The sequence below is a fragment of the Leptopilina boulardi genome, unplaced genomic scaffold (genome assembly GCF_019393585.1).
Source record: "Leptopilina boulardi isolate dan_hultmark-lab unplaced genomic scaffold, ZJU_Lbou_2.1 LbouV2_112, whole genome shotgun sequence".
Lineage (NCBI taxonomy): Eukaryota > Metazoa > Arthropoda > Insecta > Hymenoptera > Figitidae > Leptopilina > Leptopilina boulardi.
In genome coordinates this window covers 2,187,153-2,200,916 of record NW_026137655.1, presented here as the reverse complement: position 1 = coordinate 2,200,916, position 13,764 = coordinate 2,187,153, and the positions used below count along the sequence as shown (strand labels likewise).

General features: G+C 25.3%; 3 protein-coding genes across 3 annotated transcripts in view; 2 read left to right on the top strand and 1 right to left on the bottom strand.

Moving 5' to 3' along the window:
* The window catches only part of LOC127278297 (suppressor of lurcher protein 1), a 291,379-nt gene that overhangs the window by 227,525 nt on the left and 50,090 nt on the right, over positions 1-13,764 (bottom strand). Inside the window, exon 2 of the mRNA XM_051299947.1 lies at positions 8,285-8,351. Within this exon, the coding sequence (XP_051155904.1) occupies positions 8,285-8,351 (67 nt within the window). The remainder of the gene's footprint in view (positions 1-8,284; positions 8,352-13,764) is intronic.
* On the top strand, positions 130-2,890 carry LOC127278328 (cytochrome P450 4C1-like). Its single transcript, XM_051300013.1, has 10 exons — positions 130-533; positions 782-891; positions 960-1,050; positions 1,139-1,333; positions 1,410-1,479; positions 1,536-1,662; positions 1,740-1,803; positions 1,871-1,983; positions 2,084-2,321; positions 2,492-2,890. The coding sequence occupies exons 1-10, from the start codon at positions 365-367 to the stop codon at positions 2,827-2,829; spliced, it is 1,515 nt and encodes a 504-aa protein (XP_051155970.1). The 5' UTR covers positions 130-364; the 3' UTR covers positions 2,830-2,890.
* LOC127278337 (cytochrome P450 4C1-like) lies at positions 3,293-6,398 on the top strand. Its single transcript, XM_051300023.1, has 10 exons — positions 3,293-3,657; positions 3,768-3,877; positions 3,941-4,031; positions 4,101-4,295; positions 4,418-4,487; positions 4,563-4,689; positions 4,749-4,812; positions 4,882-4,994; positions 5,079-5,316; positions 5,622-6,398. The coding sequence occupies exons 1-10, from the start codon at positions 3,489-3,491 to the stop codon at positions 5,957-5,959; spliced, it is 1,515 nt and encodes a 504-aa protein (XP_051155980.1). The 5' UTR covers positions 3,293-3,488; the 3' UTR covers positions 5,960-6,398.

Below are 13,764 nucleotides of genomic sequence, written 5' to 3'. Positions count from 1 at the left end.
CATTATATTTATTATAAGTTATTCACTTATACAGAACATTGTAATGTGAACTTTTTTATTGACCTCCGCTATTTATATATAACTTGATCGATTACTCACTATTATTCAGTTAACTAATCGCTCCTTTGTAGATCGGATTTAATAATATTATTTCATTTTATTTAATATAATTAACAAAATTTAATTGAATTTATATTTTAAAATTTGTATTTCTTTAAACTATTATTCTATTATTTATTATAAGTACACTCCGAAATAAAAAAAAAATCACAGTTTGCTATAGTGTATAAAATTAATTTCTATTGACAAATTAAAAACAACTTGAATTTATTCACAATAAATTAAAAATAAAGATAATAAAAAAATGGGTGCGCTTGGAATAATAACAGTTTCTATTATTTTAATAAGTTTATATAAATTCATTCCAAGATTAATAAAATTTATTAAATTTACTATCCTGATTAATAAAATACCTGGTCCGGCATTTTATCCAATACCTTATGTGGCTTTAGCTGGTGCAAACAAACCAGAAGGTAAATTATAAAAAAATTATTTATTCCTATAGATAAAAAAAAATTAGTAGTTTAAATTGTGTAACTTTTAATTACTAACAAAAGTGGAATTTATGAGTTAATTAAAATATGAAATGAATTTTTTTTCATTTTATATACGTTTCTTTAATAAAAGGTTTCACTATTTCAAAATTAATTTTAATAATTTTTTATTGCTTATCTTTGTTTAAGAAAAACATGACTTTTAAATAAAAAAAAAAAATTTTTAGATATAGCATTATGGCTTCAGAACCAATACGGAAAATTCAAAGAAGGTATCATGCAACTGGCTATAGTTTTAGACGCTTATATTTTTATAAGTAAACCTCAACATATAGAGGTAAGGTACTAAAAAAAAATATGCAATTAATAAATTTGTTTTTCTAAAATTATCTTATTAATCTTCAGGCTGTTCTAAACAAAACAGAAACTTTATCAAAAGCTACTCTATATCATAATTATCAATTTTGGTTAGGTGATGGTCTATTAACATCGTCAGGTCAGTTTGTAAAAGAAAAATAATTTCCTTTTTTTTTAATTCAAAAAGAAACTTAACTAAAAAAAAAATTCAAAAATTTTAAATATAGATGAAAAAGCGCTTCAGAAAAAAAAACTTTTGATGTCAGCTTTTCAATTTGGTGTTCTGGATCAATTTATAGAAATCATGTCAGAAAAAGCGGAAATTCTTGTTCAATGTATAGAAAATGACATACAAAAAAATGCAGGAGAAGCAATTGATTTTTATAAATATTCTGTCAGATGTGCACTAGATATTATTTGTGGTAAAAAATATTTATAATCGCAAAAAAAAATATTTTCTAGAAATTTATTGTTCATATCACGTAAACATAATTTCAGAAACATCAATGGGAACAAATATAGACGTTCAAAGGAATAAAGACATAGAATATTTCAAAGCCTTAAATGTGTATGTGATATATTAAAATAAACAATTTGATGAAAAATTAATTTACATTTTTTCAGATTGCTTTATTCATTTATAAAAAGATTGCTTTATCCATGGTTACATTGGGATTGGATATTTTATCGATCAAAAATGGGAAAGAACTTTAAAAAGTCTCTAGAGGTGACGAACACTTTTATAATAGAGGTAATTTTTTTTGATTTTATAATTCATAAACAACTATTTTTTTGTTCTTCATTTAATAATTGAAAAATGTTTATCAGATTATTAAAAAACGAAGAGAATTGCGGAAAATGAAAAATAGAGAAATGAAACGAGATGAATTTGGTAATTAAATTTTTACAGTTTAATTAATTTTATAAAATTATTAAATTTTTTTTTCCTCTCAAACAAGGTAATCGACAGAAAAGAACATTTTTGGATCTCTTAATGGATTTAGATGAAAATGAAACATTTAAAATGGGAGATGAAGGAATAAAACAACAGGTGGATAAAGTTGTGTTTGCTGTGAGTGAATTTAATTCCTGATTGTAGGAATGTTTTTATAGAAATTTAATGTTTAACAGAATCAAGAATTAGTTTTTAATTAGCAATTTTTTTTAAAAAGGGTCACGATACAGTTGCAGCAGCTGTAAATTGGGCGATATTTAACATAGGAAATAATCCTGACGTTCAACTAAAGATACATGAAGAATTGGATGCTGTATTTGGAAATTCAAATGATCTGATTACTTTGCAAAAAATTTCTCAACTTTCATATCTCGATCGAGTGATTAAAGAAAACCTCAGATTATGTCCTTCTATTCCACTTATTGGACGACATGTGACTGAAGACATTGAATTAGGTTTTAAAAGAAAAAAAAAAATTTCTTCGAAATAATTTGAAAATTAATTAATTATTAATTAATTAAATAATTAACAATTAAAAAAATTAATTATTAATTAAGTTAATTAATTGTTACTAAATTATTTAAGCATTAATTTGCGAACTAATAAATGTTAAATTTTGTTTCAGATGGTTATACCATTCCCAAAGGAGCAAATCTTGGTCTCTGTATATTTTTCCTACATCGAGATCCTGAATTATGGCCAAATCCTATGAAATTTAATCCTGATCGATTTTTACCAGAAAATTGTCGAAAACGACATCCTTACGCTTATATTCCATTCAGTGGAGGGCCGGGAAATTGTATAGGAATAAAATTTGCAATGGCGGAACAAAAAATTATTTTAACAAAAATCCTTCGAAAATGGCGTGTTAAAAGTGTTAAAAGTATGGAAGAAATGAAATATCAACCTAATGTTATACTTCATCCATATGAGGAAAATCGAATCTATTTTTTTCCTCGATGAATATTATAATTTATATTTTATTCCAATTTTATAAATAATTATATTATATTTTAGACATATACTATACTTTAATTGTTAATTTAAAAAAAAATTTCTAATTCATTTAAATTAGTTAATAACAAAGAAATAAGGTTAATAATAATTATAGTAATAATATTAATAAATTTCGAATAAACGAGACAATGTATATAAAATTATCAAGAGGGATATAAATCTGTTTTTAAATTACAGCATTATCTCGCAGTTCAATGTATAATTATATCTATATATAAACTTTTTACTTTTTGATAATATAAAAATGCGAAATGTTCACTGACCTTCTCAATTTATATATAAATTGATTGATTATTCACAATATTTTTCAGTTAACCAGACGCAACAGTGCTGTGATTATTGTATTATAGAAATTTTTTTTTTTATTAATAATATTTAATATATTTATAAATAATAATATTTTTTTATTATAATAAATTTTGTTTTTATTTAAATAAAATAAAAATAAATAAATTCATTGTTCTCGAGAAAATAGTTCAGCTGTATTAAAATGTGATAAAAATTAGTGTTCTTATTTTACCTTATGGATTAATATTATTTATACCATTTTCATATATTATTTAACTAATTATAATAAGTGGGAAATATCAATAAAATAAATAAAAATGGCATTATTTTTAATAATAGTTTCCATTATTTTAATAAGTTTGTATAAATATATCCTAAGATTCATCCAATATATAAGATTTTTTATCATGATTAACAAACTTCCCGGTCCGGCACCATATCCAATTCCTTATATTGGTTTATCTGCTTGGAATGTCAAAGGAGAAGGTAATTCACAAGATTTTACTTCTCTTACATGAAAAAATTAGTATTTTTAATTTTTTAACAAAAATGGAAATTTTAAATTACATTTTTTTATAATTAAAAACAAAATTTAGATCTATCAACATGGATTCACAACCTTCATAAAAAATCAAAAACAGGTATCATGCAACTCGCTGTATTTTTGGACTCTTATCTTTTCATAAGTAAACCGCGACATATGGAGGTAATATTTAAAAAAAAAAACCCAAAAAATTAGAAAAAAATTAATTTTTTTAATATCTTAAAGGCTATTCTACCAAAAATGGAAACTATAACAAAAGCTGCTCTATATCAAAAATATAATATATGGTTGGGTAATGGTCTAATAACCGCGTCAGGTCAGTTTTTTTTTTTTATTTAACAAAAATGAAATTTGAAAAAATTCAACATTAACTATTTTTATATAGGCGAAAAATGGTTTCACAATAGAAAAATTTTAACGCCAGCTTTTCATTTTGGTGTTGTGGATCAATTTATGGAAACCATGTCAGAAAAAGCAGAAATTCTTGTTGAATGTATAGAAAATGAAATAAAAGAGAATGCGGGAGAATCAATTGATTTTTATAAGCATTCTGTCAGATGTGCACTAGATATTATTTGCGGTAAAAATAATAATTCACTTTTTATATAGGAAAAAGAAAATAAAAACATAAAAAAAAAATTACAAACGGAATATTTTTCTCCTCTTAGAAATTTATTGTTCATATCACGTATACAATTTCAGAAACTTCAATGGGAGCAAATATAGACGTTCAAAGGAATCAAGACATAGAATATATCAAAGCTTTAGAAGTGTATGTATATTTATATTGTGTAATATATATTAAAGTAAACGATTTTGAAAAAATTAATTTTTTATAATTTTACAGTTTACTTCAAGTTCTTGTTAAGAGAATTTTTTATCCATGGTTAAATTATGATTGGATATTTTATAAAACAAAAATGGGAAAGGATTTTAAAAGAAGTGTAGAGCTGACGAATAATTTTACAATTGGAGTAATTAATTTTTTATATTCTTTTTTTTATACGAAATTTTTTAATGGTGGTTTTTTCAGATTATTAAAAAACGCAGACAATTGCGAAAATTGAAAAATTCTGAAGACAAACGAGATGAATTTGGTAACGTATATATTGAAATTAAATTTTACAGAAAAATTAAAAAACGAAATTAATTTCTTTTCCCCAAAGGTAAACGACAGAAAAAAGCATTTTTGGATCTCATATTGGATTTGGACGAGAATGAGAAAGTTCATATGACAGATGAAGAAATAAGAGAACAAGTGGAAACGTTCATGTTCGCTGTGAGTGAATTTTTTTTCTAATATAATTCTAAAACGTTGAAAAAAATTCAATCAGAGGTGAAATTTTTTTAAAATTATTTTAAGGGACACGATACAGTTGCCTCAGCAATAAACTGGGCGATATTTAACATTGGAAACAATCCTGATGTTCAACTAAAGATACATGAAGAATTGGATGCTGTATTTGGTGTTTCAAAGGTACAAGCAACCATGCAACAAATTGCCGAACTCACATATCTCGATCGAGTGATCAAAGAAAACCTCAGAATGTGTCCTTCCGTTCCAATGATTGGACGACTTTTGACAAAAGACATTGAATTAGGTGATAAAAAAAAATTACGAGAATTTTATTTTCTTTGTTTAAAAAAATTTAACTTAATAATAATTTTAAACAATTGCTGTTTTAAACAATATATAGAAATCTGTTAATACTGTCAACTATTTTGAAAATTTATTAATAGTAACAAATTAATTTTTTATAACAAATTAATTAATTATATCGAATTAATTATTTATTAAGAAATTCATTAATTTTTTTCGAAAATTAATTAATTCGATAATTAATTAAATAAAAGAAATATCAATAATAATTGTTAGAAAAAAATAATCGTAATTTTTTCCTTTCAGATGGTTTTACTGTTCCTAAAGGAACAAATCTGGGACTTCATATATTTTGCCTACATCGGGATCCAGAAATATGGCCCGATCCTTTGAAATTTGATCCTGATCGATTTTTACCAGAAAATTGTCGAAATCGAAATCCTTACGCATATATTCCATTTAGTGCAGGACCGAGAAATTGTATAGGAATGAAATTTGCACTAACAGAGCAAAAAATTGTTTTAACATCAATTTTACGAAAATTTAGCGTTAAAAGTGTGAGAAAGTTTGAAGAAATGAAATATCAAGCAAATTTTGTCCTTCATCCACATAATGGAAATCCTATCTATTTCTTCCCTCGTTAAATAATAATAATTATTTTGACTGAAAAAATTTTTTTTTTGCTTATTCATTATTAATAATAATATCTATTAATTATCAATTGATAAATTAATTGTTTTCTCTTGCAAAAGAGAAGAAAATTTTTAATTGTTAATATGTTGAAAAGTGATAAAAAAAAAAAATCGTAAATTATTTCCTCGACCACAGAACAAAATGTCTCGAACTTGTTATCGTTTGGATAACAAAATGCAAACAAGTATTTATTTTGAACACTGGAAAAAAATCACACACTCTACTGCAGTGAATGAATCGAATTTTTTATTGACGAATTAAAAACTGATTAAAATTATTTATAAATTTAATTTAATTATTTGGAATATTAGTTTATTTAATTTTCTATTATAAATATAAAAAAAAATTTAATTCTATTTTAAAAAAAAAATATAAAAAATTATATGTCAATCGAGTTTTTATCCACAATAATACATGATTTATGGAGTCAAAGAAGATTACCAATAAATTTAGTGTGGTGGAAAATGAAAAAAAAAAAAAAAAAAACCACACATACAACTTTTAGTGTCGGGTCGGAAGTTTCTAAAATGAGGAAACGTGAGAGAAATGTAGAATTTTTTGAATTTCCACTGCGTCAATAATAAAAAGTCGTTACCAAATGAGAATCATGATTCTTTTCCAGTAAATTAGATTGAAAAAAAAAAAATTTTAAACGTAAAAAAAAAGACTAAATGTTTGAAATTTTACATTCTATTTTTATTTTTCCATCATAAAAATAACTCACTAACTTTTTTTTAGTATTATTTACCTACAAACGCACTTTATATATACCATAACGTTTCATTTATATTTTTTCATTCTGTTATTTTTCTCTGTGGACAAATTTTTTTTTTCTAATTTCTCTACATGGGTGTAACCTTATCATCAAAAATTACCACAACGGTACAACATGTCATGCACATATGATATGGACGTAATGAAGTACCTTGGCACCACAACCACCTGTACATTCTTGTTATTCGTGACTTTTAGGAAAAAAAAAAAAAAAAAAAAAAGTGCTGGTAATCTTGCAACAGAACGCTTATCTGACGAAGCTTTTGCACGCGCAAACTCTGGTTATAAATTTACTATATTCCGCTTTGGCGTTCCTATGGGACTTTGAACAGTCACTCTAATCATAACTTATGACCGTTTAAAAGACATTTGTTGCATGCGTGACAAATGTATTAAAGATCTCTATATTTTCCTATATATATATATATATATATATGTATATATATATGTTCCTCTACCTCAATTATTATTGCTTTTCTCGCAATTTAACATCAGAATTTTAAATCTTCATTATATTCACATAAAAGCTTTTTCTCCGGTTTTGCATATTTTTTTTTTTAAATTTATAAGATTCTCCCAAAACGATATAAATCATATTTTAATTCCTTTTTTTTACCTGAGTGAAAAAAATTATAATAAAAAGTAACTAATTATTTCGTAGGAATTTTCACTGATTTTTAGTCACTTTTTACTTAAAGTAAAAAATTTTAAATACTAAATCGTATAATATTTTACTAAAAGTAACAAATTTTGACTAATTTGAATTAGTGATTCACTTTTTGCTTTTTTATTAGTAAAATTGAACTAATTTATAGTAAAGCAAATTTTTTTTTTGCTATCGAATTAGTAAAATTTAACTAATTCAAAAGCAAAAAGTAAATTACTAATTCAAATTAATTAAAATTTTTACTAATTCAGATTTAGAGAGTAATTTCGTTTCTTTTTTTGAAGAAAAAAAAATTTTGAATTAAAATTTAATGTCGTTTTTATTTTGCGAAATCTATTTTATTTTGAAAGATGATAATTAAAATAATTAAAAAACGATAATAGTAAAACATGAAATGGGCGTCAGTGGCCTCTCTATACAGAGGGTAAGAAATTTAGACAGGCTAGCGTGTCCATTGTGTTTGGTGATTACGGGTACTGATTTTACATATACACGACACGAAAGTTGTAAACTTCAGTTAGTTTGACAGACAAAAGCGTATAAAAAAAGGGGGGGGGGCGATGTAGTTAAAAACATGAATATAAATGGGAATTTTCATTTCTATCGTTTTATAAAACATTTGAGATACACCGCAAAAAAAAGCTAATTTAAATTATTCCCATCAACTTTTCAACAATTTATCTCTATATTATATACTCTTAACCAAATTATTTATCTTCATTTTTATAATATAATAATATAATAATATAATAATAAAATTTCTTAATATTTATAATAAATGAAAAATATTGATAGGAAGTAAGATTTATGTTTTTTTTTGTCTTGAAAAACTCACCTGGATTGACAGCTTGGCATAGATTGAGGAGCGGTAGCCAACAGAGCACGAGAACCGCCCTCTGCATCTGAAATTTTTAAAAAATTAAAAAAAATTAGTATTATATAAAAAAGTTTTTTGTAATTTTTAGTTATAGTAGTAAAAAAATAGAAATCGGTAGAAAAAGTAAGTTTTTGGTAAGACAAAATATTTCAAGTATTTTTAATTTTAAAATACTAGTACTGCAACTAAAAAACAGTAGTAAAATTAGTTATAGTCAGACAATATAGCATATATTCTAGTAATTATGAAATCAGTAGTAAAAGTCCGTTTAGGTCAGCCAACATGTTTAAAAATTCTTTTTGCTTTATCTCAGTAGTAAAGGGCAGTTCCAGTCAGACCAAATATATTTAATAATTAAAAAATTAAAATTAGTAGTAAATTACCGTTTTAGTCAGACAAACTTATTTAAAATTAGTGAAACAAGATTTTTTTGTAGCAGTAGTAAAATACCAATTCTTTCAGACGATGTTTAGAATCTTTCAATTTATGTATTAGTAGAAAAAACCTTTACAGTCAGACCGTGTGTGTTTTATACTTTTACACTTATAATCTCAGTGGAAAAAGTTCGTTATGGTTAGACAGTGCAGCTTGCAACAGAGTTACAAACGTAAAAAATAACGAGAATTTTTTTCTATTAGTAGTAAAAGACAGTTTTAGTCAGACGTAACGTTAGAAAATCTAGTAATTTTTATATCAGTAGTAAAAGACGGTTATAGTCAGACATAGTTTAAATTCTTATAATTCTAGTAAGAAGTTTTTAAATTTCGTATCAGTAGTAAAATTCAATTTATCAGTAGTAGAGGTCAGTTTTAGTCAGACAAAATGACTAAAATTCTTATTATGATATCGATTAAATCATGTTTCAATTGTTTAACAAGTTCCTTATAAAATAATATTTTTATTTTGAAAGTAAAATAAGCTATTTTCTTTAAAATTATTTAAAAATATCGAATGTTTGGAATATTTTTCTCAGCCATTCTAATTTTAATATCAAGAATATACAATCGTAAGCCGCACGTATTTTGTGAAGTGGAGCATTAAATTGCACAGTATAACGACTCATAAAACTTACATTGTTGCCTATCATTAAATTCGGTGACTTCTTTTTTTTCACCGAGTTTATATGGAAAAACAAATTACTTTTGAAATATTCATTTCAATTTCACTCTTCTTTAAAACTTTTAGCAAAAGTTAAAAATGAGAAAAATTCGGAAACTAATTTTGCCGATAATGACTTTATGTTAGATAAATAAAATTTGAAACAATAAAAAAAAACCACTCACAATCAGAAAAAATCAGTTTTTTTAAATACTTTTATATTTTTATATAGAATATATAACTAAAATTTGCAGATCAGAAAATTTGTATGGTACTTTTAACTTTTTTTTCAGTTATCAAAATCTCCCTCAATCAAACTTCCCGATAACGACACGTCGTGGCATTCACGATTGAAAGGAAATATATGATATATATTTTTTCGTTTCTGATCGCTATCGCTTGCGTGCAAAACGAAAAAACTAAAATCTCCACCACTGGTGTGCCCAGAGGGGTTGAAAGAGATTTTTCTAGGTGTTCCACGTTATTTCTGTCTCTGTGTATAAAAAAAGAGAGACAGAGAGAGAGAGAGCAATATCGTAAAAAAAAAATAAAATAAAGTTAACGACATCTGACGTATTGCAAAAATCACAAAAAAATATTCCTATATAATTCCAATCAGTTTTAACTTTTAATAGTAAAAACAAAAATTTTTATATAGAACAATATTTTCAAATATTTTATAATTGAAAAATTGTTATGAATAGATTTTTAATAAAGAACAATTTGATTCCTATGCTATGTGTGTAATAAATATTTTTTGTTTTTTGTGATCTAACAATTTAGAACGTGAACTATATTTAGTTTCATGTGCGCCTATAATAACTCGGTGTACATTTGACCTATGCATATCCATCCTTTGGGAAAATAGTGCCGGCCTACTTTTTCACATGACCCAAAAATTGAAATACGTTTTGATATTACACACTTTATTCGAACTTTTCTCCTTTTCTTTCAGCAGAAAAAAAAATTGCCCGTGTATTAAAAATTTATAAATCGAAGATAAAAGAAAATTTATCTACATTTAGGCATTCTTTTTCTGTCCTTATGAAAAAAAAAATAATCCGTTATTTTACTATTATAAAAAAATATTTTTATTAAATACTTGTAAAATGTTATTTGTTTCAAATAGAAAAATTGTTTATTCAAATACTGTGAAGTATTAGATATAGTAAATATAATAAATATAATAAATAGATATTATTCATCTTGAATTAAGTTTTTTCAAATCTTTTAATTATATATTACAAGAATTTATTATTATTTCCAGTTTAAAAACTACAAAAAAATTACTTCATTTTACTCTTGAATGGACAATTGTCAAAGAAGAAATAAATGAAAAAGAAGTCGAAAGGAAAAATCGTGGAATACTCTATAATGATTGAGTCTGATTGTTCTTTGTCGCAATTGAAAGAAACGTCGGTTTCATCAATTTCCATTTAGTTAGTACGACAATTGACACAAATATATGTAAATATCTCATATAATGAGAGAGAGAGAGACACTCGAAAATTATCGATCGTCGATCACTTTACTTTTTTTTTTCGTTGTGTGAAACTTCATTGACTATATCTGCTGGCATGTCAACATATATGCAAACAGCAAAACAGAATGCAAACGTGCGTATGTATTTCAGGCTGTTAATCACGAAGGGACTGCAATCGACCTCTGAACCGGTGGGATGCAATCGACAATTGTATTGTATGCAGTGCTGTGGACATTGCATACAGTGTGTGTATGTGAAAGAGGGAAACGAGAGATAGAGAGAGAAAGAGGAAATGTGCTGCTAGAACAACCGGTGCACTTTTAACTCTCACCCAACTACCCTCGAAATTGCCTGCACTATTTGTCGTTTAACAAAAAAAAAAAAAAAAAAAAAAAAAAAAAATGAAAGAAATACTGCCACTGGCAATCAAGCATCACCACTTCAAGATTTATTCAACCTAAATGAAATTTTTTTCTCCCCGTATGTGTGTGCTGAAAAATTCAAATTTCATGCAATTTTACATGTAAAATTAGCGTTCTGAAACCGTCAGATAAGCGTTTTTTTTTACCCCAAACAAATTCGATTTCGGACACTAATTTAATTCATAAATATTTATTTCATTGTAAATTGTTGCCAAGAACACCGATTCTAATTGTTTAAATATTTTTTTTTATTTTTAGGTTCAGGTACATAGAAAAACGTTTTTTTTTTAAATTGATTTAGTTGATCCTGCAGTCTAATTTGTCAATTAATTATAATATTTATTTTATCAGAAATTTTTAGCCTCAGGTCTTATTTGCATTGAAAAAAAAAATGGTAAAAAACAACATTTTCTGCTCATTTAATATATTATAGTAAATTTAATAAAATAACTGATTATATTCATTACGATTAAATTATTTATTTATTTAAAGATATAAATTTAAATTCATAAGTAGGTTAAATATTTTTTTCCATAATTTATTTGTATAAAATATTCTCATCGAATAAAATTTAATCGAACAAAAATTAAATTAAATTAAAATAATAATAATAATAATAATAATAATAATAATAATAATAATAATAATAATAAAGTATATACCTACTCTATTAGTAGTAAGAACATGTTTTTGTCAGACAAGATGTTTTCTTTTTTTAAAATTTCAAAATCAGTAGTAAAAGACTTCTGGGTCAGACAAAAGCGGTTACAAATGTTTTAGATAATAATTATTACTATTTAAAACTTTGAAAATAAAAAAGTACCGTTATAATTAGGTTGATTTAATCAGTAGAGAAAGTTAGTTTTAGTCAGACGAAAGAATAACTGATTTCGCGAATTCCGCGACCTAGATTCGCGAATATCGTGATCTAATTTCACGAATTCATACAGTATATTTTTTATCAGTAGTAAAATACAGTTTCAGTCAGACAGAATATTTTTCATTCTAGTCATTCTATTTATTCCCGTATGGTAAATAATTATTTTAGTCAAACAAAAAGATGGAAATTCTTTTGTAAATTTTCTATAAGTAGTAAAATACAAATTCGGTCAGACAACAGGGAAAAAAATAATATTTCATTCAAAAATTTATGTTACATTTAATTTTTCATATTATATAGTAAAGAATTATATACAGGGTGATTTCCGGACCCCCTAATTTTTTTTTAATTCCATTATTTTTGTTTAAAAAACGAAAAAAAAAATTAGAATAAACGAATTTTTTTAGGCGGTGAGAAATAAATTTCAAAAATTGTCTAAAATTAAGTTTTAAATATAAATATAACTATATGGAAGAAAAGGGCTATTAAATTATTGAAGACATTTGGCGTGTGTGTGTGTGTGTGACGCATCGTTAACTTTCAAATAAGATAAAGTAGCAGGGGTTGTGGCATTAAAGCCCTGTGCCTGCGAGCGGAATTAATGGATCCGTTTATCGGGGGAAACGGCTCTAATTCAATAAAGTTCACTGGTGCTTTGACTTGATGAACTGACCTAGCGCGCAAAAGGTTAGTTGCGCGCATTTGTACGAACTTGCTTTTGACAATAGGACTATATGAGTCAAAAAGAAAGAGAGAGAGAGAGAGAGCGTAAAACGAAAGGTCTCGAATTAACTTTGATCTTTGCGAATAGAATAAGTGCCAGGAAAATGCTCATTTCTGCCACACTCTTTCGCACCTTTTAACTGATCTTAAATTTCACAACCTCCTTTGACTTTTCATATGTAGATATATAAACTCGCAAAAAGGAATATTTTTTTAATGAGCAGTTATAATTTTTTTTTCGCCCTTAAAATTGTTTTTTTATATTAAAATTTAAAAAAAAATGTTCTCGAAAAAATGATAAGAAAACAATATTTGATAATTACGGTGAAGCGTATAGAGTAAATGTTAAATAACAATTTCAAAGAAAGCGGACGGCACTCCTTATTATTTGCCTAGCGTTTTAAGCAAGGTGTAAATTATTTCAGCCTCGCTGGATAAATAGGGTCAGTGTCAGGCCAACCAGAAGATAGGAAGTTTTTAGAGACCTATGCCGCAGTAAGCACTTTTAGTTTTTCTTGCTTCTTTCTATTTTTTTGGAATTCAGAAGCAACAGGAGTGTTTTTAATTTTTTTTTTAACAAGAAAGTGCAACGAATAATAGATTTTTGCAAATTTAAAAAATTTATGTACTTTTTAACATAAAAATAATAAAGGGATAAATAATAATAATAATTACAAATGATATTAAAAACAATTATAATCGCAAATTGATTTCACATAAAATTTATTTAATAACGAATTATACATATAAGCTTATTAAAATTAAATACACGGTTTTGTAAAATAATTTGTTTTTAAATATAGAAAAGAGATTCTCATGTGCTTGAAAATTT